This window comes from Pleurodeles waltl, chromosome 12 (genome assembly GCF_031143425.1).
Source record: "Pleurodeles waltl isolate 20211129_DDA chromosome 12, aPleWal1.hap1.20221129, whole genome shotgun sequence".
Classification (NCBI taxonomy): domain Eukaryota; kingdom Metazoa; phylum Chordata; class Amphibia; order Caudata; family Salamandridae; genus Pleurodeles; species Pleurodeles waltl.
The window spans coordinates 628787864-628814649 of record NC_090451.1 but is presented as its reverse complement, the minus strand read 5'-3'; the positions used below and the strand labels follow the sequence as shown (position 1 = coordinate 628814649).

At 43.3% G+C, this 26786-nt stretch overlaps 1 protein-coding gene across 9 annotated transcripts in view; it reads right to left on the bottom strand.

Moving 5' to 3' along the window:
* Positions 1 to 26786, bottom strand: part of MEF2D (myocyte enhancer factor 2D) — a 383277-nt gene that overhangs the window by 48589 nt on the left and 307902 nt on the right. For all 9 annotated transcript variants that reach the window (XM_069218042.1, XM_069218035.1, XM_069218039.1 and 6 more), the window contains 3 exons: positions 17374 to 17511; positions 12113 to 12323; positions 10799 to 10855 (listed from right to left, as the gene is read on the bottom strand). In XM_069218042.1, coding sequence (XP_069074143.1) covers positions 10799 to 10855; positions 12113 to 12323; positions 17374 to 17511 — 406 coding nt within the window. The remainder of the gene's footprint in view (positions 1 to 10798; positions 10856 to 12112; positions 12324 to 17373; positions 17512 to 26786) is intronic.

Genomic DNA, 26786 nt, shown 5'->3' with positions numbered 1-26786 from the left:
TAGCTGGAATCAATGGCAGTGTAAGAGTACCATGGACACTAATGCCCGCAAAACAAACTATTTGTCCCTAGACACAGCTGGGCACTAACAGGTAGCCACTATTGGAGTACAGTGTGCCCTGAACACCCCAGTGCAACTACAACTGCTACGCTAATGATAGATACAACCGTGATTGAAATTCTGAACTCGAGCCAAACTATGTTGCCTGTGTGCATCATGAAAAAGACACTGCACCCTTAACCTCTATTTCTTATGTTCTCTATGTGGCTGAAAGTCAGGGAGATTATGTCACAAGTGTGTTAAAACATCAGCTCTACAGATGTTTGTGCAAACTTCAATTTACAGGTTCCAATCAGATAGCAACAATGTTGAGGCTCGAACATCTATGGTTCACAAAATGAGTAGCACAGACTGTGTAGCCACAGCATCAGTTACACAGAGCACTATGAGGCAGGAAGAGAAAAATAAAAGTTACCAATTTAGGGCTGTGGCGGGCCTCAAGAAGTGCAGGCGGCTTATTGTAATTGTATTTAAATAGCGCTTACTACCCCTGACGAGGCATCAAAACGCTTTTCGGCAAATAGCACGCTACTCTGGAACCCAAGAAGAATTAGCTTATGGTGGTGGTGGTAACGTGACAAGGCCATCTCTTGCGCTCCCTCCTGCTCAAACCTGAGAGGTGTGAATGTGGTAAGAAGTCCTCATGATAATAATGAAGCACTCTATGGGAAATATATGGTCCAGAAACGTGCAGAAGGGTGTCATGGAGAACCCCCATCAACGTTAGGTTAGTCCATTGACATATACCTGGTTTGTGGACTTTCCTTTGCTTTACCGTTATTGGTCTTCAGCATGTCACAAGCAAAGGGAAAGTTATGAGGTGGGAGGTTGGATTAGTTATGACTTTAAAGGAATCCAGTTACCCAAGTGAATCCTACTCGTTAACATTCTAGATTGAGTATTCAGAAAGACTGCGAAGCGGTAGAAAATTGACAAAGAAGCAGAGTGGTCAAACAAAACATCAGAAGGAGACATTGGCATTACCCAGTTGGCAAATAATAATGGAGCACTTGCCATAAAGGAAGCTATAAGGGCCAAGCTCATAGGACATATTGCTAATATAATTGATCAGTATACTATGGAAACGTCCAAGTGCACAAGAGAACAAGTATCCCTTTACCTCTCCAGTTGGCAGTGAATGCAAACAAAAACTCCTTGAAACGAACAACAATGGACTCAAATCTAGTGGTCCCATCCGTGATACATTTAAAACTTAGCTGGAGGTTTTGCTTGGTCAAGTTGTACAACTTGAGGTGCATTATGTGGCACTTAATGGGAAATACACAACGCAGACAAGAGCAACACCGTTAATGAAAAACATCAGTCCAAGACAAAGTGGAAACTAATGAAGGAAGGATTCTGGTCACCATAGCTGTGAAAATAAATTTGACTTACAACCCGGTTTAGACCAGAGAAAAGGGTGAAGAAACTTCACTATATGAGGAAAAATATACATAGATGGAACTGATTCGCACAAGAAGCCAGATGAGGGCAACATCAATCGGTTAAAATACCATCCATCAACAACAAGGTGACAGAGTCTCTGGGTAAAAGCATATAAAGGACTACTAAAATATCAGAGGGGAAATAAGGATATGTATGAACGATATGCTGAAGGGTGGGAATCAAAAGAAAGGATTGTTACGATTATTGGATACTCAGCATGGGCTAAAGCCCTTGTTCCCAAGTTGAAAACTACATTTTGATTTGAACACCATGCTTCCAAAGACCATAATTAATAGCTAAAAGATACGAGACTCCACTAAAGCCCACTTCAACGACAACTCATATTGTCGAAAACATAAGAACAAACATAAATGCACAATAGTCGTTTGATCAACCACTTTCATCTACACTTGATCAGTCTAACCTTCTCCCCTCTTCACTGGCCTGCTCAATGGATCCTGGGAATTAGCCACTCCTCAGGTAAAAGAAAAGTATTAACCTTTGCCTATGGTCAGCGTGGGTAAGTGATTTCACCCACACGGCTCCTGCTATATTTCTCAGGCCCTCTCTTGTTCTCTTTGTAGTCTTTCACAGGTCCCTCCTTCCGATCCCAGAAGACAGCCCTTCTTGCCACAAGTCACGTTTGAGTTTTCCGGGAGACAACACTTTGAAGAATCTTGTCAAACTCGAAAGAAGCATGCATGCAGAAACCGCAAACAGCGAACCCAAAGGTGCTTTACAAATAAAGTCCTCGCATGCTTCAGTCCGAAAAGGGTGCTGGTTGAATTAGATCACAAAACATTAAAGTAGAAAATGGAGCACTGCGAGAAAGGTGGCGCAAGACTGGGAAAACAGAAGGCACCCTGCGATCTGTGGAAAGATCTGTCTTCCACACATTTTACAGATCTGCAAGCACTCAGCTAAGATTATATTTTAGGGGTTGATATGGGAAGTAATTAAAGCAAACCTACCTCACATCTGACCCAGTGGCGGCTGGCAACTCCAAGAGTGGTGGGGCAGGCGAATGGATGGTGTGTGGGTGCATGCACGTGTGACATGATAAAATACAAAGGCACTTACATCAGATGCAGCAGACCACATTTCCTCCTCGCTCCGGCCCTCTTATACCATCGAGACTCCAGTGTGGGCCCCAGACAACTCCCTTAACCAATTCTGGCGCTGCTCTCATGCTGGTAACCAGCATGAGAGAAGCCCCCAGGATTGGAGGGAGCGGATTCTTTCTGCGTTTCAGAGGGCCCTAGAGGTCTGTGCTTGCTCTCAACACAGCTGCTGAAGACAGCTGGGTTGAAAGGCTTAAATTGCGCATGTCTGGCTGGCCGTCATAAGACAGCCGGCCAAAAAGACATGCACACTTTAAATTAGTGCACAAGCAGCCCATCATGCCTCCCTGCTACTGCCACTCAAAAGGCCCTACCCATCCCGACTCTCAGTTTGGGACGGATTGATGAAAAATAAAATGGTAATAAACTAGCTTTATTACCAGCTTATTTTTTATCTCTGGGGGAATTAGGTAGTGGGGCGAGACTCCTCCGCTCTAATGGAAGAGCTACCCCTGACCTGAACTACATCAGTAAGCAAGGGCAAGGCAGAAACAGTACCCAGGTTGCAGGCAATACATGGCGTCTGTCACTCCATCACTAACCTAAGTGTACGTGCTGGGCAGGGCATGACTTCTTCCAGGACTGGCCTGGGGCACAATAAGTGAAATGTCACTCAGAATGAAAATGTCACTTACCCAGTGTACATCTGTTCGTGGCATCAGTCGCAGTAGATTCGCATGTTCTGCAATAGCTCGCCATCTGGTGTTGGGCCGGAGTGTTACAAGTTGTTTTTCTTCGAAGAAGTCTTTCGAGTCACGGGACCGAGTGACTCCTCCTTTTGTCTCCATTGCGCATGGGCGTCGACTCCATCCTCGATTGTTTTTCCCCGCAGAGGGTGAGGTAGGAGTTGAATTGTAGTAATAGTGCCCATGCAATGGAGTGACTAAGTATGCACTTATTTAAGGTTGAGATGATACATATATAAATAATTGAAGGTAACTTCCAAACTGCTACAGGCTCCCGGGGAGGCGGGTGGGCACATGCGAATCTACTGCGACTGATGCCACGAACAGATGTACACTGGGTAAGTGACATTTTCAGTTCGATGGCATCTGTCGCTGTAGATACGCATGTTCTGCAATAGACTAGTAAGCAGTTATTTCCCCAAAAGCGGTGGATCAGCCTGTAGGAGTGGAAGTAGTCTGAAATAATGTCCTTAATACAGCTTGACCTACTGTGGCTTGTTGTGCGGATAACACGTCTACACAGTAGTGCTTGGTGAATGTGTGAGGCGTAGACCATGTGGCTGCCTTACATATTTCTTGCATTGGGATGTTTCCTAGAAAGGCCATGGTTGCACCTTTCTTTCTGGTTGAGTGTGCCCTTGGTGTAATGGGCAGCTGTCGTTTAGCTTTAAGGTAGCAGATTTGGATGCATTTAACTATCCATCTGGCTATACCTTGTTTTGAAATTGGGTTTCCTGCATGAGGTTTTTGAAATGCAATAAAGAGTTGTTTAGTCTTTCTGATGTTCTTTGTTCTGTCAATGTAATACATTAATGCTCTTTTGACATCTAATGTATGTAGTGCCCTTTCAGCTACGGTATCTGGCTGTGGAAAGAACACCGGAAGTTCCACTGTTTGATTTAGATGGAACGGTGAAATAACCTTTGGCAAAAATTTTGGATTGGTCCTTAGGACGACTTTATTTTTGTGTAGTTGTATAAAAGGTTCCTGTATAGTAAACGCCTGAATCTCGCTTACTCTTCTCAGGGAAGTAATGGCGATGAGAAATGCCACCTTCCAGGTTAGGAACTGTATGTCGCAGGAGTGCATGGGTTCAAAAGGTGGACCCATAAGTCTAGTTAGGACAACATTTAGGTTCCATGAAGGAACAGGTAGTGTTCTTGGTGGTATAATTCTCCTAAGGCCCTCCATGAATGCTTTAATGACTGGTATTTTATATAGGGAAGTTGAATAGGTAGTCTGCAGGTATGCAGATATTGCTGCAAGGTGAATCTTAATGGAAGAGAAAGCTAGGTTAGATTTTTGTAAGTGAAGCAAGTAACCCACTACATGTTCTGGAGTTGTGTGTAATGGTTGTATTTGATTAATATGGCAGTAGCAAACAAACCTCTTCCATTTACTTGCATAGCAGTGCCTGGTGGATGGCCTTCTTGCTTGTTTTATGACTTCCATACATTCTTGGGTAAGTTGTAAGTGCCCGAATTCTAGGATTTCAGGAGCCAGATTGCTAGATTCAGCGATGCTGGATCTGGGTGTCTGATCCTTTGGTTGTGCTGTGTCAACAGATCTGGCCTGTTGGGCAATTTGATGCAGGGTACCACTGATAGGTCTAGCAGCGTTGTGTACCAGGGTTGCCTTGCCCAAGTTGGTGCTATCAATATGAGTTTGAGTTTGCTTTGAGTGAGTTTGTTTACCAGGTAAGGAAGGAGAGGGAGAGGAGGAAAAGCGTAAGCAAATATCCCTGACCAGTTCATCCATAGGGCATTGCCTTGGGATTGTTTGTGTGGGTATCTGGATGCGAAGTTTTGGCATTTTGCGTTCTCCCTTGTCGCAAACAAGTCTATCTGAGGTGTTCCCCAGAGTTTGAAATAAGTGTTCAGTATTTGGGGGTGAATTTCCCATTCGTGGACCTGTTGGTGATCTCGAGAGAGATTGTCTGCGAGTTGATTTTGTATCCCTGGTATAAACTGTGCAATTAGGCGAATTTGGTTGTGAATTGCCCAATGCCAAATTTTTTGTGCTAACATGCTTAACTGCGTGGAGTGCGTCCCTCCCTGCTTGTTTAGATAATACATTGTTGTCATGTTGTCTGTTTTGACGAGAATGTATTTGTGAACTATTATTGGTTGGAAAGCTTTTAGTGCTTGAAAAACTGCAAGAAGTTCTAGGTGATTGATATGCAGTTTTGTTTGATGTACGTTCCATTGTCCTTGTATGCTGTGTTGATCGAGGTGTGCTCCCCACCCTGTCATGGAAGCATCTGTTGTTATTACGTATTGTGGCACTGGGTCTTGGAAAGGCCGCCCCTTGTTTAAATTTATGTTGTTCCACCACAGAAGCGAGAGGTAAGTTTGGCGGTCTATTAACACCAGATCTAGAAGGTGACCCTGTGCTTGAGACCACTGTGATGCTAGGCATTGTTGTAAGGGCCTCATGTGCAGTCTTGCGTTTGGGACAATGGCTATGCATGATGACATCATGCCTAGGAGTTGTAATACCATCTTTGCTTGTATCTTTTGTGTTGGATACATGCGTTGTATGATGGTGTTGAAATTTTGAATTCTTTGTGGACTTGGAGTGGCTACTCCTTTTGATGTGTCTATTATGGCTCCCAGGTATTGTTGTACCTTGCGTGGCCGAATTTTGGATTTTGTGAAATTGACGGTGAACCCTAGTTTGAAGAGGGTTTGTATGATATGATTTGTGTGATTTGAGCACTCTATTAACGAATGGCCCTTGATTAGCCAGTCGTCTAGATATGGGAACACATGTATTTGCTGCCTTCTGATGTGTGCAGCGACTACCGCTAGACATTTGGTAAAGACTCTTGGTGCGGTTGTTAATCCGAAAGGCAGTACCTTGAATTGGTAATGTATTCCTTTGAATACAAACCTTAGGTATTTCCTGTGCGATGGGTGAATTGGTATATGGAAATAAGCATCCTTGAGGTCTAAAGTTGCCATGTAGTCGTGCAGCTTTAGCAATGGCAATACTTCTTGTAGTGTGACCATGTGGAAGTGGTCTGATTTGATGAAAGTGTTGACTACTCTGAGGTCTAGGATTGGTCTCAGTGTTTTGTCCTTCTTTGGTATCAGAAAGTACAGTGAGTAAACTCCTGTGTTTATTTGTGTGTTTGGCACTAATTCGATTGCATTCTTTTGCAATAGTGCCTGCACTTCTATCTCTAGGAGATTGGAATGGTGTGTTGTTAAATTTTGTGCTTTTGGTGGTATGTTTGGAGGGAACTGTAGAAATTCTATGCAGTAACCATGTTGGATAATTGCTAGAACCCAAGTGTCTGTAGTGATTTTCTCCCATGCTCTGTAATAATGACCTATTCGTCCCCCCACTGGTGTTGTGTGGAGGGGGTGAGTGACATGTGAGTCACTGTTTAGTAGTAGGGGTTTTGGGGCTTTGGAATCTTCCTCTATTTCTAGGGAATTGCCCTCCTCTATATTGTCCCCGAAAACCTCCTCTATACTGTCCTTGGTAACTGGACGGTGTGGCTTGTGAGGTGCTGGCTTGTGTGCTTTGACCTCGAAACCCCCCTCGAAAGGGCGTTTTACGGAATGAGCTGTAATTCCCTCTGCTCTGCGGGGAGTAGAGTGCGCCCATGGCTTTGGCAGTGTCCGTATCTTTTTTGAGTTTCTCAATCGCTGTGTCCACTTCTGGACCGAACAGTTCTTTTTCATTAAAAGGCATATTGAGAACTGCTTGTTGAATCTCTGGTTTAAATCCAGACGTTCGGAGCCATGCATGCCTTCTGATAGTTACAGATGTATTAATTGTCCGTGCAGCTGTATCTGCAGCGTCCATGGAGGAGCGGATCTGGTTGTTGGAGATGGCTTGTCCCTCCTCAACCACTTGTTTTGCCCTATTTTGGAAGTCTTTGGGCAGATGTTCAATGAGATGTTGCATCTCGTCCCAGTGGGCTCTGTCATAGCGCGCAAGTAGTGCCTGGGAGTTCGCGATGCGCCACTGGTTTGCAGCTTGTGCTGCGACTCTTTTACCAGCTGCATCAAACTTGCGGCTTTCTTTATCTGGGGGTGGTGCATCTCCAGATGTGTGAGAGTTGGCCCTTTTCCTAGCTGCTCCTACAACAACAGAGTCTGGTGGCAGCTGTGTTGTGATGAAAGCCGGGTCTGTAGGAGGCGGCTTATACTTTTTTTCCACCCTTGGTGTGATTGCCCTACTTTTGACCGGGTCCTTAAATATGTCTTTTGCGTGCCGGAGCATACCAGGGAGCATAGGCAGGCTTTGGTAGGAGCTGTGGGTGGAGGAGAGTGTGTTGAACAAGAAATCATCCTCGACCTGTTCTGAGTGGAGGCTTACGTTGTGAAATTGTGCTGCTCTAGCCACCACCTGAGAGTACGCGGTGCTGTCTTCTGGTGGAGATGGTTTTGTAGGGTATGCCTCTGGGCTGTTATCTGACACTGGGGCGTCGTATAGGTCCCATGCGTCCTGGTCTTGGTCACCCTGGCTCATGGTGGTGTGAGCTGGGGAGTGTGATGGCGTTTGTGCTGGTGAAACGTTAATCACGGGCGGAGGAGAGGGTGGTGGTGTAACTCTTTTCACCACTTTTGGTTGTGGTGCTTGTTCCGTCTGGAACTCCAACCTTCTCTTTCTTCTAATGGGGGGAAGGGTGCTTATTTTTCCTGTCCCCTGCTGAATGAAGATACGCTTTTGCGTATGGTCCGCATCAGTTGCTTGTAGCTCTTCCTCAAACCTATGCTTCTGCATTTGGGAGGTTAGCGAGTGCTCTTCTGTATAAGAGCCTGAAGCTGGGTCGCTTGCAGTTTGTTTCGGCGTCGAAACTTTGTCTGCGTGTTTTTTCGGCTCCGAGGTGACTTTTTTCCTTTTCGGGGCCGAAACCTCTCGGCGTCGATCTGTTTCGGTGCCGCTGTCTCGGCGTCGAGCCGTGTCCACACCGGCATCTCGGTGTCGAGGCTTGTCTCCAGCACTTTCTCGGTCCCGAGAAGGCTGCGTGCCGGTGTCTCGACCGGAGTCGGACGATCTCGGCACTGTTTGGGCCTTTTTCGGTGCCGACGGTCGGTCACCGATTTTAAGGGTTGAGCCATGGCCTGGTGGCAGTGGCGTCCCCTGGGCCTTGTAAATGTTTCTTTGTGTGGTTTTCAACGTCTTACTCACGGTTTGTGTATCGTCGAATCCTTCGGAGTCTGAGTCTTGGATCGAGAAGGTACCTTCCTCTTCCTGTTCCTCGAACTCCCGTCGGGCTGTCGGTGCGGACGCCATTTGAAGTCTTCTGGCTCGACGGTCTCGGAGTGTTTTTCGGGACCGGAACGCACGACAGGCCTCGCAGGTGTCTTCGCTGTGCTCAGGTGACAGGCACAGGTTGCAGACCAAGTGTTGGTCTGTGTAGGGGTATTTATTGTGGCATTTGGGGCAGAAACGGAACGGGGTCCGTTCCATCGGCGTTCTTCAGCACGCGGTCGGGCCGACCAGGCCCCGACGGAGGATCGAAAAATTACCCCGAAGGGCACCGGAGCTCTTCGATCTTCGATGCGGTGTTGAATGTAAGTATGCCGATCCCGAACGCAACAATACCGACGAAAATCTTCCGAAATTAACTATTTTTTCTGTTCCGAAACTCGGAGCGACAGGAACACGTCCGAACCCGATGGCGGAAAAAAAACAATCGAGGATGGAGTCGACGCCCATGCGCAATGGAGACAAAAGGAGGAGTCACTCGGTCCCGTGACTCGAAAGACTTCTTCGAAGAAAAACAACTTGTAACACTCCGGCCCAACACCAGATGGCGAGCTATTGCAGAACATGCGTATCTACAGCGACAGATGCCATCGAACACAAGTATACTCTTATTTATACTAATCCTCTTATAGGTCACTATCTTGGTTGCATAAGGAAAAGAATATAGTTTGCATAGCAAAGAGTCTAACCAACGTCCACGTAGAAACTCCACAATTGACAGCACTTGCACATCACTGTGGGTGGAGGACGCCAATAGCCTTGTGGTCATTGCCACGAAAGTCAGACCTGGCACACACACACACACAAACACACACACCACCAGCAGCATATAATAATACACTATTATAAAGCCACCATAGTGAGGGCACACCCAGCGCAATTAAGACAAACCTCGGATTTGTCAAAGTATGCACAGTGAATTTAGAGTTGATCAGCTGGTCTCAAGCCAGAACAGGGGTGTATTCTCGAGACCCAAGCACCTTTGGGGGGGGGGGGGAGAGTAGCACCAAGCCATTTTCTTGCGAGGAGCAACAGAATAGGTTCCGTCCATTCAGCAGAGCAATTCAAATCCATCTGAAGTACCCTTTTCCACTTCTTACCTGGAACTACGGGATTACTTTGAACAAGCATCAATGCCAGAGTTTTAATGACCGAGGAGGGTGCGGTATGGCGGGGTAGTGAGGTGATTTATTGCTGATTCTTAAGGCAGAAGTCTTTCTGTAATCTGTCTCTTACCTGCTTGTACAAAAGCCCACATTTCTCTAGTAATTTACCCTCAAGAAGCTTCTGTCTTGCATCACATATAGTCACTATTTTCTGTTGTCTCAACAGTACTTCGTCACTTATCCAGCTATGTGTATGATACTAAAGTAATTAAACATTTTCTACTACAAAGACACATATGTGTAAGTCCTTCCACCTAGATTTCGAATGCACACCCCATTGTTCTTGCATCCAAATATAAATATTTTAACAGGGTTTAAATATCTTGATCAAAGTACATTTAACTGAAATTCCAGGAAATTCACATATATTGCACATAATTTCAATGCAATAAATATAGAATTACTGTTAGCATGAGGGCTTCCATATCCATTCCTAAACAAACATTTTAAAAAAACTACACTGAGTTCTTCTTTCGTTACCTTCCTGAAATGTAAATAAACAAAACAACTACACTGACAAAAAATTAAGAATACAAATTAAAAAAACGAAAACAAAACCCTTCCTTGAAGCTCACTTTGATCTTAACTCCACCAATAAATATAGCTCTAACCTCAACTCAAACTCTAGTCCCTATTCTTTCCTTAGCCTAAATGTAAGTCTTAAAGTAAACCAAACTATTAATATATCCATAACTCTGCTCTTGGCGAGTTAAATTTGGAGATATAGTCGTAATACGTTTGTTTTGCATTGGCCTCTTTTTAGTAAGACATATATTGGATGAAAATGAATTGGGTGGAATGACAGAATAACATTTGCAAATATTATCAATATCCCAGAACTGGAAAGTTGAAGTAACAAAGATTTCCATCAGGGAAACACAGACCTCAATATGAATATGCATTACTGGGGAACACTGTAAAAAGTCGATACAATTAGATGTGTGGCTATGTTCTGGCACCATATCAATGCTCAAGAAGAAAAATATAATTTTGTTTCCACAAAATTAAGAAACCGCAATTTATTAGCAAGATGGAGTTTGGCAGTTTCGTTACAGTCTTCAAAAGAAGTTTTTGCTACACATGTACTCACCCAGTGGACTTGGACAGGCTCCATTGGAGTTGTTCAAGTCTCCGCCGAGCATTGCACCTAAGCATGGAGGGAAAAACATGCATAAGAAGTGAGGATACACGGAGATTCTACAGCGCACATACATCAGCCCATAAACTAAATGACACATGGTTAAAATAAAAAAAATCTTAAAATGAATCCTTCCAATGTAATCTTCATTCAATCAGGAGCAACAACCACATCACACCAAAACAAAATCTAAGTAATCCTCAAAAAATACAGATAGCAACGTGACAACGTTTAGATTCAGATTATGTCTAGAGTCGGGTATTAATAGTTTTATTAAAAAAATTTATTCCCTTGGGTTATTATGCTTTGGCTTGACAAAGAAGCTGCTTTTACAGTCTGTTCTTTTGGGGTAACCTTACCTTGGCTTCCTTTGCGTCAAGTGCAGATGTTCCACTGTTGGATTCAAAACCAAAACTTGAACTTTTTTCTAGTTTCAGCTGCACGCTCCCCTGTGACTATGTTCCAGATTTTGTGACCTTGAAGGGACCCTGCAAGGTCCCTTCTGTATATGTTATCCTCAGATGCACATAAGTGATCTCACAATGCTGATGATGACCCATGGAGTAAAAAATTATGGTTGAAGCGTTAATTTACCATAAGTGATTCAGTAAGACCCCAAGGATCGATAGACACATTCTGTAGAGCCACTAAAATTTCAGCTTGCTACATGCTAGGACAAGAGAGGGTGACTGTGTTTTTCACAAATGTGTAGCCTCACCACTGTACTCTTTCACTCACTGTAATGAGCAGTGTCATTACTAAGCATCACTGAACCGCATTCTGCTGGATAAGAAACGACATGCTTTGAACACACCGATTTGACTACGTTTTTTGCTGGGGGGAGGGGGTACACGTTTTCTGGGTAAAGCTGCAATTACCAAGTATATTTAACAAATCTTATTGCAGATATATTTATAGACCTGTGCAGCTTTGAACATGAATTAATCAAAGCTCTATTAGGTTGAGCTGATAGATTTAGCATCAAGTGTTAACCACTCTCAAAGCGAGAGCAGTAAAATAAGTGACTTCAGACAGGTGAGAACTTTACTTCCTCTCCTGGTTCTTGCAGTGTCATCAAACCAACGACAGACTATCTGGGATTAGAAAGGTAAGAATATGAAGGAACTGAGGTACGAGTGACTGCAAACTAGAAAAGTGGTGTGGAGTGAGATCAAGATGAGCTAACTAATAGTGTGGAGTGATTGTTCTAGGTAAGAGAGTGAACAAATGGTGTCCTGTCTGCTCCAGGAATGAGGCAGTACTCACCGGCACTGGCTGGCCGCTGCGGTAGCCCGGGCGATACCGTGTTCCGCTGCATGGGTGACTGTTGCGGCGACAGCAGCCGCGGGTCAGTCAGCGATGAGGTCATCAGGGACTGTGTCACGAGCGAGCCCCCTGGGTTGCTGAACTGAAGAGTGTTCTGGCTGGATACCGGGATTGTGACTGGCATGGCAAAGTTTGGTGCAGGAACGGTCGACTGGAAGAAGAGAGAAGGAACAGATGAACTCTCAAATTTCACTGTCACAGATTTACAGAGGGCAAGGTGCGGATTGAAAGACTAAGGGACAGCCCTGAAAAGGATTCTAGAAACCATTACAAAGTTTTTCCTTTTTCCTTGTGCGTCTGAAAGAGGACCTTCTTAAACTCCCTCCTAGATGGTCATTAGCAACATTCTGTAATATTAAGAGTTTAGGGCTGCCCAACACTTTATCTGATATAAAATCACCAGTTCTCTGCTGTCATGCTCTACGCGTCCTTCAAGTTGATTCATATTTCAATCGAAAGCTGGTGGACCAGCAATTCCATGGCCAACGCCACTCACCACAGCTGTGAACTTTGGATATCTTTGGTATGATCCATGCTGCCACGTACAAGATCCGACTAGACTCTAATATTAAAGTACTCATTCTGCTACAACGTTTGACTGTTTGAAAGGAAAGAAGCTTAACAGCTTGCACAACCTTAGCAACAACTCCCAGATTCACTTTCCTTTGTCCTGTTTGCATACTCGTTAGAAGAATGGGCTTGACCCGTAGGAGTATGTTTATCCACGTCAAAAAGGTAGCATTTCAGATGAGTAGTTCATTACCTTTTACAATATTAACACTACTTCCAAGATGCTAGGATAGCTCCCACAAAGTGCATGAGCATAAAAGTTTTATATCTTGAAAAGCCGTAGGGCGAACCCAATGGAAGTGTGGCTGTGCACAACCAGTGTTGACACCTTTGCTTGACTAGCTAAGCAAGAGTCTCCCATCCCATTCCTCTATTAACAGGCTACTTCTTTCAGAGGCATGAGAGCTGTTAACGGTCTGTCCCTCCTTACCTCAGGACTCTACAAGATGCCACAGTTACATCAAAGGGCAGAAGATCTTTCTTTACACTAACAAGTCATAAACAGGGCCTGATTTAGATACTGCCGGACGGGTTACTCCGTCACAACGGTGATGAATATATCCCATCCACCGAAATCTAAATCCCATTATTTCCTATGGGATTCAGATATCGGTGGACAGGATATCCGGCACCGTTGTGACACATTAACCCGTCCGGCAATATCTAAATCATGCGCATAGTCTTTAGATGAGGACTGGGTGTTTCCTCTAAGATTCCATTCTAGACTTCAAACACATTTCCTCCACCAGAATCGGGAAAGAATGTGATGCTTGAGGTCAACCCTCCTATGTCAAATAATATAATCAAGCCACTGGGTTAGGATCCTAAAAGGTCTTTGGACACTCGGGTTTCCAATTACCTTGTCACATTAACCGTTACAAAGAGTTCATAGTAAAAAATACATAATAGGTACGAATGGCTAAAGCGTCTGCTTTTTACAGGAAGATGGCTTGCCTACATAGAGGATCAACGCAAATACTAGGGCAGGTGACAAGGAGGTGTGCAAAATTTGCAAATAAGATACATTGAACCAAAATGCATTTGTGAAACACATTGGAGATTAATCTCCTACCTCAGGGAATAAAGAAACCATATGGGCAAACTTCAAATCTGCATTTTATTTTCTAGATCGAAAGCAAATCCAAAACAGATGTATGTCAAAGAGGAGGTATCCTTATCTGATGGTGGTTAGTGTCCTAGTAAATGAGTTCTGTTAGTCTAGAAGTGGATGGTCATCACACAAAACTGGTTAGAGCATCGTAGTCATGTCCAAGGCTCCTGCACGCAAACACTCCGCACTCAGAAAACACGGTTATAGTTGAGTTTTAGTCACAGAACTGGTCTGCTTTTGCAGTAAGTTACACCGCAGTAGCTAAGCCTGACTATGCATGAAGGCAAATGTCCCACTCAGTAGATGGACTTTTAAACAGATGCCTACAGGTGTACAGACAGAAGAAACACCAGCCCCAATTCGTTCTGGCAGAGAAGATTTGCAGAGAATAGTTCCATTATAAACTGGTTATACCTTTCATCAGCTCCCAAGTCAAATTTAGAAGCCAGAAGTGTCTAGTTCTACCAAAGAAACAAGCAGTTGATAGTATTGTTCAAGCCCAGTAAGAGTTCAAGCAAGGAGACATGTGATTCCATCAAAAAGATTCTTATGTGTTTTACACTGCTGGACCAAAATGGTTATAGGGGATGCTCCCAGGGTTAATATATTAAAATGAAGTAAGCGTCTGAATACAAATCAAGGTAGGAATGAATCACACTCCTTATTAGGGGTACTCCTGGATAGTGCTCAAGACTGCAAGGAGCAGATGATTTGTCCTTTTGTCTTCTAAAGTACAGTATAGTTACTATACAGTGCCTGTGTAGTTTTGGAATCCATTCAATGCTTTCTGTCATGGGACTATCACTAGTGTTTGGGACAAACCAATGAACAATGGGTTGTATTCTTCTTCAGCACAATGTCAACCATCTGATACCATACCTAAAGCCAATGTTTGTGGTCCACCTTGTGGAGCATGTAAAGACAAAGGAGGATAAGGTTCAACAGAACTTTGGCAGAAAGCCACTGGGCTGGGCAGAGAAGTGTAAACAAATGACAAATAATGTTTAGAAGCTCTGCGGACTACAGAAACCTGCAAAGGGAATGATTGTACAGTCACCATTACTACAGCATGCTCTGCTCCAGTGGTCTTTTCTGTAGGCAGGCGCCTATCATTTGGATGGTATTGCACATCATGTGACAGTTTATCAGAAACCTAAACTCTTTGGGTGCAGATGACCTACATTATGACCACGAAATTTTAATTAAACAAGTTAATACTAAATTGTCTAGAGCCCAATACTTTTGAAACCACATTGCCTTTCCAAATATGATCAATGAGTATTTCTAGCTCTAGTGCTGTGCAGCAGAGTGACTCTACAAGAAAGGTCCAAACTTTTAACAGTGGATGGACTTTTTCCCCCTTCAAGGGGCTGGTAGAAGAACTAGAGCACAGGCACATAAAAGCGATCTATCAAGGACCACATAGTTTGGGGAAGATTAAACCACCAGTATCAGAACTTGGTTATTTGGGATCCAGTCATCTTACATACTAGACATCTCCCAAAACATCAGAACATTAAAACGTAATCCTGTGTTAAGATCATACATCACAATCCACAACCTCTTCAGGAAAAGAGTGGGAACAAGCTTATTGAGAAACTACTAAGTAGAGTAATTTTGCACTACACAACTAGTATTTTGCACCATTTTTACTTTTTGATACAAGTAAAACAGATTTGGCCTGAATCGTATAAATTATACGGATTCCACACTATGAGGTTCAAAAGAACAAATTCCTAAATTATGCTAACTTTCACATGTCCTTTCTATTCAAACTGTGTTGCTTGGATGCTGCTAAGCACCTCAAGCAAGCCTGTCATGTACTAGCAGTAACCTCAGATTTGTAGATGCGATGTCTTGCTAAAACGTTTAGGTAATCTATTAGTGCACTGCAGTCCTACAGGGAAGGGGTGCCTGCCCTAATTAACAGCTTCTCAGTTCTACTGAGAAATGCAAATGATCTCCCATTGACAACATTGGAGCAGTGCGGAGGCGTAACCTCACTAACTTAGTTAGTAACGGGTGGTCTTGTCGAATAATGCTAGTCAAAGAGTAGGCTACGAGAGACTAATATTGCCTGCACGTTCAGAGAGCAGCATAGGATATTTTAAATATAAGTCAAAGACAAAATTCTTTACATCCCCCTCATGGGCCAGGTATTTCCCAAGCCGATCTTGCCTCCATTCCATAACTGGATTATTTCCTAGCAAAAGCAGACTGAAGGACAGCCCAGAGCTTCGGAAGCAAGCCATGCAAAATTGTACCCTCCACTTCGAAACTAAAGTATTACTTGCCCTGCAAGCCTGTGGTTCACTCCCACTAGGTACTCACTGCGAGCCTATAATTCTGCATCATTTTATCAAATTCCTCGTCAATCTTTTTATATTTCTCCTCCGTCTGTGGTGTCAGCGCAAACACTTCATCTGCGTCGGGGCTCTCGCATTCCCTGTGCTTCTTGTTCAGCGCCTGGTTTGTTGTTCAGGGGTAGGAAAGTTGGATGGGGTAGGGATTCAGAAGGAGAGATGCCAAAAGGGTAGTTGGCAAATTCGGGGTTGTTGGAGTAGAAATTATGTAATTATAGTGGAAGGAGGTTGACAGAAGCAGGAGCATTGTACGAGGAAGAAGTTATTGGGAGAAGAGGGATTTCAAGAGTGAAAACATTTGGTAGAGAAAAGGAATTTTTCAAAATTAAGGTGGTTTGCCATAGGAACAAGGTAATTTGTGGATAAAAAAGGAATGCAGGAGAAATGGAGATTATCAGGACACGATGGAGGAAGAATTTGGAGGAAGAAGAGGAGTAAAGTGGAGAGCCAAAGAATGGAAGGAGAATGATCAATTGGGCAGATAATAGGAAAGGTATGGGCGTGGGAAATTTGAGTATGTAAATTATAGGGAGAAATTAGAGAATGAGAGAGGTTCGGTGAGAGCAGGCAGGATTTGGTGGAGATTGGTATGTGGTAGAAGAAGTGGGTTGGGTTGCATAGGGTGGTGGGTGGAGTAGGTAAAATGAATGAAGAAGAAGGAATTGTATAGAGAATCAAAGTTGGGAAAGTGGCATTGGGTTGTAAATAAGAGAAAGGGAGGAAAAGGTAACGATAGGGTGGAGAAAAGGGGAAGGGATTAAATAGTGAATTGGGAAGGTGCAGAAGGTATCAAAAAGATACCCGGATTAGATGGGGACCAATTATAGAGAGAAGAATGGAGAATTCAGTGGAGAAGACGAGGTTGAATAAACAAAGGAAAGCAGGGAGAAAGATGGTGTGGATCAAGGATGATGAATTGTGGGGGTCAATATATAGAGGGCAAAGGTTCGGGTGGAAAATAGGAATTGTTTGAAGAGGGTTGAAATTGAAAGGAGAAATTGATATTGGTTGTAGAAACGCAAGGGGGTTTGATGCAGGAAAATTGCACAGGGAAGGAGGAAATGGAAGGAGTAGAAAGGTGGGGAAGGAAGAGAAGAGGAAAGAATCGAACAAAAGAAAGAAAGATAATGAAGACTTTCTGGAGGAAGCTTACTTACACCATAGCGCTTGAACAGAATGTCGAGGTCTTCGCTCGCCTTGCGGTATTTGTCTTCCATGAGGGGACTCTGGTCAATCGAATCATCACCGTCCGGCTCAGGGCTGTCACAACCGTTAAAACCTTTCTTTCTTAAAGTCTGAAATCACAATCATGACATTTTCAGGCCTGCATCTTTGATGGAGATGCATGGTGGAAGAAGCAAACGTTTTGGCCCAAAGTGTACACCAATTAACAACACCCACACATTTATCTAAGCATGTTTAAACAAACATTATTATCCTGTTTGGCAGGTATGTGTATCAGAACCTGGCTGTTTTCATGTTGTTTTTCTACTTTTTATCGACCTCCACAGCTTGAAGATTTATACACACTGATGGATGGATTGTGGTGGTAGTGTTGACTCACCCTTTCCATTCCTTCTGTTTACACTATTAACTCAACACAATTTCTATCGTTCTCCTTTGGTTGCTAATACTAATGTTACCATGGGTCTGCCTTGATACCACTTCTCTCTCCACATCTTCTTAGAGGTGTAAGCAAAAATTCAGTGCAACAGACGTGAAAAAAGGGTTTTTGACAACAATGCCTCTTAGCCTTTTAAATTCCCTGCGTTCCTATCCTATTCCACCTTAGATCGAGACTACCAGTCTTAACAGTGCAATTGATCAATATCATTCTATTTTACCGTTTTTACTTAAACCTTGGAGAAGATTAAAACACTATTACTCTGCCTCTCATCCCTCCCAGAGCTAATATACATTCTCATTTGTCACAATTTCCTCATATGACTTGTGGTTTAAACCATTACGCGTTTCTTACCTTGGGTCTTGGCCCTTCTGAACCTGTACTTATTAACTTTCAGAGTGGTCTTCAGTAACAAATCATGGGTTTTAGTTCTTGGATTTAACTCTCCCTACTACCAGCTTCATGCCTGTCTCCTGGTGAACTTGCAACTCAGTTTCCACCACTATGGGTTGATGAATACAGTACCTTCAACATCACTCTCCTTCACTGCTGTAAAGAGAGCGCCACCCATTCTGACCATTCAACAGAATTTCAGGAACATGTAGAACCCCAGCTCCAGCCTCCTTGAGAGATTTCTGAATGTTCCGCTCCAACAAAAGACTTGTAAACGGGCATTCTTTCAAGGTAACAGCAAACCTGGACTCGGAGAGCAAGGCCCATCTGCACCATTCTTCCATAGACTTCCACTCCTCTTCCAAAACTTGAAGCCTGTGCCCAAAATGGTTTAAGCTAATGTCTTTGAGAACACAGGCTGGGTTGAACACAAAGCACAGCTATAAAAACACTGAGAGGTATTTTCTCTGGCATTACATCTCCAGTAGCAAGAAGGTCTGTAAGGCTGTAAGGGACACACTATTGGTGTAAGGGTTCATTAATGTGTACTCATGTGTAACACGCACATCCTGTATTAGAAAGCTTAATATGCTTCAAGAAGGAGTGGGGGATTCTAGGTACACAGACAACACAAACCTAACCCAACCCAACCTCAGGAATCAATAGCCAGACAACAATGCAGACGGATGTTGCAGAGAGAAGGCTAACTGGCAATCCTGCATAGATCTAAAGGACTATATACTTTTATAGAAAGCGGACAGTGTTGTGCATTCAACGACAGATGACATCAAACATTATGACTTGGACACTGCAGATCATCATTCCAAAACAAGAGTTCTATACAGGACCTGCAAAGGGGGCAATTTACTGTTAAGAGTTTCTGAGGTGTGCAATGTAATGGAAAATGACCTATTAGATGGGCTATCAGGTTACTTCTGCCAAAAAATAAAGAATAAAGAAAAGCAGTATGTTCAAATACAGCTTTACATAGTATCTGTTTGAAAGTACTGACTTTTATAGCAACAATATGGAGTAAAGTTCTTAAGTGAGTGCAATCATTTATCAAATTGAAGGAGGCAAAAAATATTCTCAGCGAGCACTAACAGAAATGGGCTCTTTGACAACGTAAATAGGTTTGTTCTGTTGGAGTTTACTTTCTGTGAGTTAAGGAGACAATGAGTATGACTGACTCCAGGTGTGCCTAAATGGGTTACACTGGCTTATCCAGACTTTAAAGACTTATCCGCTAATTAACAAAAAATAAGGAAAACAAAGATGCATCTCAAGGTTCGAACTACTGTGGGTCAATCTTCAAAACAACAAATACATTTTTACTACAACACCACAACATCCTAAGGGATAGGATTCGTGGATAAATAGCACTCCCGATCCCAATTATTGTTTATGTCTACTTAAAACATTCTCTAGCTTAAGAGGTTACATGTGTTCCCTTCATTTATTAATATTAATGAAAGGTGATCAAAGGACTTTTACAATGATAAAATTCGGTGGTCAAGGACCACATCACCACTAGAAGTGGCAGAGGTCTCCACGCAAGGGCGTGTTGAAGACCAAGCAAAAGGATCCACCTGGTGTTTCCCAGTGCAGGTTGATCGTGCCCACTTTGTTAGCTTTAATTAGGCCTCAGTCGGCTTTTACAAGAATGAAAACAACACTATGAGAACAGACATTGCTGGGTGTGTGGGAGAACAGTTTATGCACATTGTGGACATTTCAACATGTCAGTGCATTCACGGGCATCCATTAAAAACTCAGGAGTTTAAGGGGAATATATTCTTTGACTGTAGTAGCAATCATGCACCATCCCCTAAGGAATATCTGCTAATCAAATAGCTTCGTATGAGGCTTCTGGTCAAATTAAGACATCAATGTGGTGTGGTGAGCAATCACAAGAACGCAGCAGGTGCCCTTCTGCACCAGTGGAAAATGAGAAGAAATTGACGCGTGGGCCGTATGCATGCTAACGCAGATGGAGTCTATCAAGGTAAAGGTATGAGCAGCACTACAATTACAATCAGTCAGAGACCAATCCACTCCCACCTACTCACACTTCCAATATGCCTCAAACCACCGCCCCCAGCTTCTCAACTTGGTTGACCCAGGAACAACCCTAGATTTTGAAACTATCTCACCATAACCTCCCCACCCAACCTATGTTTCTTTCCACCAGAAAGCCGCTGTCTGTTCTGGCAGCTCATATCAACTATGCAGTATCTGCCACCGTATGGGATACTTGTGAAATAAACTGCATTTCCCCAAATAGATGCCAATCCGCTACCTTCTCAGCCTTACATCAAATCTCACAGTTACACTTTTGGCTGGTTGTTAGAGGTGCTAGCTGTTTTCTAGAGTTCTGTGTTAGTATCTAGAGGTGATAAAGTGTTCTGTCGACGACCACCCGGTATTCCAATTGAGGATGCCAGGCCGTACGACTCTCAAACGGAAACCCATACACAGAAGTTGAGCCCTAGCGTACATTTCTAAATTCTCAATACAACCACATAACGTAGATGCTTGGCTTGCTTCTAAAAGAGAATTGTGTTAAAGTGCTACAACATGCCATGAAACTCTGGGACACGTAGCATTTTGTGCACTCACAAGGTAGGGCGATTTTAGACTTCTTTCTCACATGCTGCACCATATCTCTTTTCCCACCAGGCAGCGCCAAGGTATCATTAACAATGTCCATCTCAGGACACCAAAGATTTTCTTTTCCTCAGGAATAAGTGCCATTATTTTCTGCAATGTGTGACCTTGTGAGCCAATTTACAGCTTCAGTGGGCTCTGTTAACAGTGTGCCCAAAACCTGTAAGAGTGAATGATGGCTGTCTCTGTGAACCACAGAGGCAGAATATATCCGGCACTGTGCCTTAGAAAACAAGATGAACAGCGACTGAGGGAATAGGCCTTCCTAAAAGCAGCGGAAGAGCCAAGGTAAAATGTTAGCCTTCAGTGGGGATAATTCAATGGCTACTCTGATCTGGTAACAGACAGGAAGCAACAGAAATATATTCAGAAGGAGCCAAAATGAATAGGGTATTCCAAGAAACCTGAGCTTTTGGGCCCACACACTTCAAATGAGGCGGGGATGCAGTGGCATTGTTAATAGAGGGGACTTTGAATATTGCTGCAGCATTGCTTCCCTAATTTAACAGCATTATCTGTGGGGAGGATGGTCAAAAGTGAATCCCTGCTCATCTGTGGTGTACTAGTAATTCAAACTCAATTGAAGGTCTCCAGTCTCGTTTCAATGTTGAGAACGTGCTTATTTACTCTAATGCGGTCAGTTTATGACAGAGGGGAGCAAACTTCAAGTCAATTTAGCCTTAGTGAGAGGCAAGTCTGCTAGAGTACCTAAAATACACTGTGGAGACCGAACCCACTGTGTAAAGTTGTGGTAACAGACCCTCTACAACTACCTTACTAATATTCATAAATGAAACTTGATTGATTAATCAACAAAAGACTACCGGTGTGCCCTCAATGATCAGCCATCGCTCCAGCACTCCTCTGCGCATTCATAGTGACAATACAGCTGAGTTGAACGATAAGGTATTTTTTTGCCAATGAGACCACGAAGTGAGTAAAAGTGAGAAAACGACCACCAACATAAACACAACGCAAACGAAGGTGTAGAGCTTGGTTTGGCAACGTTGCCTTTAACAGCCGAGTTTGACAGTCTTGTGTCCCACTACGTCCACTTCCAACTTTACTAAACTGAGTGTAACTTATAAATGACGAATCTGGCCTCGGTAAGCGGTCACAAACCTCTGCCACATTACGACTTAAAATAAAGCTTATAACAAAGGCTGCCTAGTTATAGGGCCTTCATCTAGAGCACATAAGAAACATTATAAAATAACAGGTGAGCTCACAGTCGCCACTAAGGATTGGGGGGGGGGGGTTAAAAGGTCTACGGTTCTTAATGCCGATGGACAACTTAATGCCGATGGACAACAATATGCAGGACCGAGAGACAAAGGCAAGTGGGGGTTGGGAGGCAGAACCAGCTGAGAACAAAGACGGGACTTCACTGGAGCTGAGAATGTTTTTTTGGTGCTCTGTTACTGGACAACCACACGTCAATAATCAAACTTGTGAGAGAGGATCACAGCGTTGGGAGAACACCCATAAAAAACACAGTGGTGGCGACTTTTAAACTGTATGCAACAGTGTCAGTCCCTGACTGCTCGCCCTCCTGAGTGCCTGACCACGCTTTCCTTGCAATATTAATGCACCCCTCACATTATATGCCTGCTCATACAGCCAGCTGACTGATCTCTCTTTTACCTCTCATTTTCGAGATTTTACAGTCCAAGGCAAGAATTATTTAACACGTTACAACTTTCCTAGCTTTGTCTGGAAATAGAAAAAGAACTCAGCGGTAGGCATTGATCACACCATTGGCATCTCTTGAATGCCCAAGTAGGCCACCTCGGAACAAATATCGACCACGCAGCTAATGTGCTATCTGGAAAATCAAAGTTTTGTCACTGTAAAATTAACTAGACGTTCAAAACACCCCCCTATAGCAAATTACCTTTAAACACTTGAGACGATAAACTGACAGTGATACGCAGTACGAGTTGACTCCAGACTGTTTATGTGATTTACTGAAGGCATTCTATTAAGTGGATTAAAAAAATTAACACTTCTAATTTCCTAAATGATAGGGCTGACTGCAAAAGCGCTTCCAAATCGAGACACCATCCCACGCAAGAAGGAAAATTGAGAGGTTTGCCTGCCAATTAGCATCTGTAAATACACTGATTAATACAACAGCAAATGACAGACATGAGACTCAACAAAAACCGGAATGCGCGAACACAATCATTTTAACATAACTCTAATGAAAAAAACATATTTTATTGTTATTATAAATTCTGCAATGAAGAACATCATATTCTCCACAGGAACCGTATTTGTTCGGTATTTAAATTCATGACTATGGACAGATGAAATGTGATTTTGGAAATAGTTGATCAAATGCTGGCCTTCAAATTGAAATCTGACTTTACGATACAAAGGAATGGGCTAACAATGGTGGAAGATCTCAGTGTTTCTCTTGTGAGCCACACACCAAGCAACTTTCATCCAATACAAAGACGTCAGTGTGAAGTATATTCTCTGGAAAGCACTGGAAGATCTGGGGATTGGACTGTGCTTTTCTTTAATGATCAGTCCACATTCCTGAGCCTATCAGAAGAGAAGAGCATCAGCAAGAAAGCTTACGCTATTTGCTGTTGGGTCACTGCTGGCAATGATACCTTTTATGTAACTGCTTGTCACAGTGGTACCGACAACCAGAGTCCAATCCCACGCACATGCCTTACTGAGATGTGCCAATCCGACTCTGGAGATGAGACGCATCTCCAGACACAAAATTATAAATCCTGAAGTCAAGTCACAATAGTCAAAACACACAACTACAAGCCATCACACTTTGGCTAGTGAGCGAAACATACGGACCTTGAGCAAAGGGACAACTGCAGGAGAGCCGACAACCTCACAAGAACCTCCTAGTGGCTCACTGTGCCCTACACTAGACACGTTAAAGGCATTGAGTTCACAACAAAAAATCAAAAGTAAAGTTTTCTTGGTACACAGTTCGGTTAACTGCTGATTAGAGGTGGTAGCTTGGCTCCAGATGTTCTGGGAGAGTGGAATCGGCTGTTTCTGGGAAGTTAACAACCTAACACAGCACCGCAGTGCAGACTAACATTTCCAAAGTAGCGTTAGGGAACACGTGTACAAAGGTACACTTTACACAACGCTAATCCATCGGGATTCAGAACCACGTTCTTGAAAAATATTGACTTTGTTAGACGCTAGCCTCGCCAGTTGGTGCCTATTGCCCCCTCAGCTATTCACCGGCTAGCTACAAGCCATAGGTTCTCAAAGCACTGGTGTCTTCTCACCTCTGCCTCCTAGCTCACGACAGGTGAGGAGAGCACAGCAGCTGCAGAAATGGAAGTAGAGGAGTTTGTGGATAGCAAGCATGAGCAAGTGTGTCGGCCAAGACAGGCACTCCCACAACCGTTGACTTGCATGCCACAGCACCCCTGAGAGGAGGGGATCACAGGGTCAGTTGAATCCTCTATGGTCAGCGACTTGCATAGAAGAGAGCAGTGATGTACTCGGAATTGTAAATGAGGGCGGATGTGGTTAAATATAATGGCACATCATTCCTGCCTCAAGTCATGACTCAAATAGATCCCTTCTGAGTTTAGGGACCAAAACTACTCAAGCTACTGTGAACGACTGACACAATGTTCACTACTACTAAAGAGAGAAAGGCGGCAAAAGCACTTTTCCCAGGAAGCGAAGTGGACAAGATAATGATCTTTTTTTTTTTTAAGATACAGGAGCCCATAGTGGAAATTTTCGGGCACTGGTCGTGAGCAATACACTTTAACAGTTATCCAGCTAAAAAGTACTCTTTCTGTACATTAGACCTCTGACTGAAATTATCCTAGGCTATCCCTATACACTTAAAGCACCATCTCAAGACAGGCAGCAGTAGATTGCTTTTTCTTGATAGACCTTAGGGAGGCAGGAGCTAAAGTCCTCATTAGAGAGGTTATGAAAAGAGACTCAAAAAGTAGCCTGTGCTTGAAGTTATTAAGCCAATAGAAGAAGGATGATTAACTCAGCATAGAGTCATACAGAGTCATAAAGGCATTATTAGACTTGTTGCAGAATACAGTCAGGTAACACATGGCAGGTCAATGCCACAGAAAAGCTGGCACACCTAGAGAACCACCCCTCCTAAGGACAAGGATGGCCAAATCAGTAACTACATTAAAAAGTTGTGGGACACACACAAGCATGTCACCAAAGACTAACAAATACAAAGCAGACTGACTTTAAGTGCAATCACTGGTGTGATGTTGCAGCGGATATATTGTTGGATAATCCGGGCCTGAAAAACCCCTTGCCAGGCCTCAAAACTGATGAACAACTCTCCTTTGGGAAAACCAAACAATGCAGTTTTCCACTACAGATTTGGTGCATCGCCTCCAAAGGAAATCAAACCTAGTGCCAATCCCTATTTTTGGCCCAAACCATTCCACTTTTCAACAGCCATAGTAAGAATTGTGGTATCGCCCGGCTTCTTCTATAAGCAGCATACTGCTCTGATGTCAGAAAAGGAAAGACTAACTTCTGTCTCTGTGCCCATCTGGAGCCCAGATTACCTGCACAATGGACAACTGAATTCCAAAGTGGACTTATACGAACATACTCTGCACCTCTAACTCAGACACGTAGCTTCGAGGAGCCAGTTACTCTACCAGCCATCCTGGACATGAAGCACATTCCCACAACTTTGTAACATTCACAAAGGCTTCCACAATGCAAAGTCGTATTATTTGTTATTTCACACCAACTGCACAACGTGCACATTCAAAGTTTTTCTGTCCGTAAAGATTTAAAACTTGCTGTCCTGTGTTCAAAATATTGTACTCTTACATAAATAATACTCACCCCTACTCTCCCCGGAGTAAAGCGAGCTCCCTTCAGCGGTAGAGAAATACTACTGTTGAATGGCTTAGTACTTTCTCCATTACATTATGAATGATGGTGAGTAATCTTTTACAGCACAACGTAGTGAACCCAATTATTTCTTCCCATTCCCAGAATGAACAGAAAAAGCTACTTTTTGTAGCAGTTAATGACCATTTTAAGCTACTGACTAAAAGTGCCAATTTTTCCAGTCAAGGGAACTGAGGTGCATGGTGTTGGAATGTCAATACTGTTTGCCCAGGATGATAACATTTTAATTTGCTATGTGAAACTGGGATTTTAGTGAAGGTCTCCTGGTTCCAAAGTCAGTAAATGAGCCAAAGATTCAAATCGACTAATATTTCCTCAATTCGGTTTCGGAAACATAATGCCATTAAGAAGAAAAGGAGCTGTCAAAACAACCAATCAATCTTTTTGACAGGAGAAGCAAATGAGAAACACTCTAATTAGTCAAGAAAAAAAAAGTGGAAAAAGGCTGAGTGGGTGAGTTATAAAATATACGGAAATAGTGACAGAGAATACAAAGGGAAAGACTGTGGATGTGAGGTGTCTCAAAAAAACCTGTAGGACGCTGAAACAACACCCACTGATCCAAACAAAAAAAAGTTATGCAAATTAATGACAACTCAAATATATAGTAACACCAATAATTTGTAAATCAAAATGTTAGCACAGAGCACAAGGTGCCATATAATAATTTATATTTTGGATAAGAGAGTCGAGTACACAATCACTGGGCCCCAAGATGCGCTTTCCACTACTCGTTATACATCACACCTACGCACTTCACAACCAGGCCGCACTCTTAGCTCATCATATCCTTACAGTTAAACCTGGCCTACGTGGATATAAAGTGCATGCCTTCTGAGCTTGAGCGCAGCAACCAATGTCAGAACACGGGCACCTCATTGGCAAACTCCGGCTGATGACGACGGAGGCTTGGAGGTCGGATGAAAGAGCCGACGGCTTCCGGGCCAGAGCCGGGAGCCAGCTGCACGGCCCACCAGC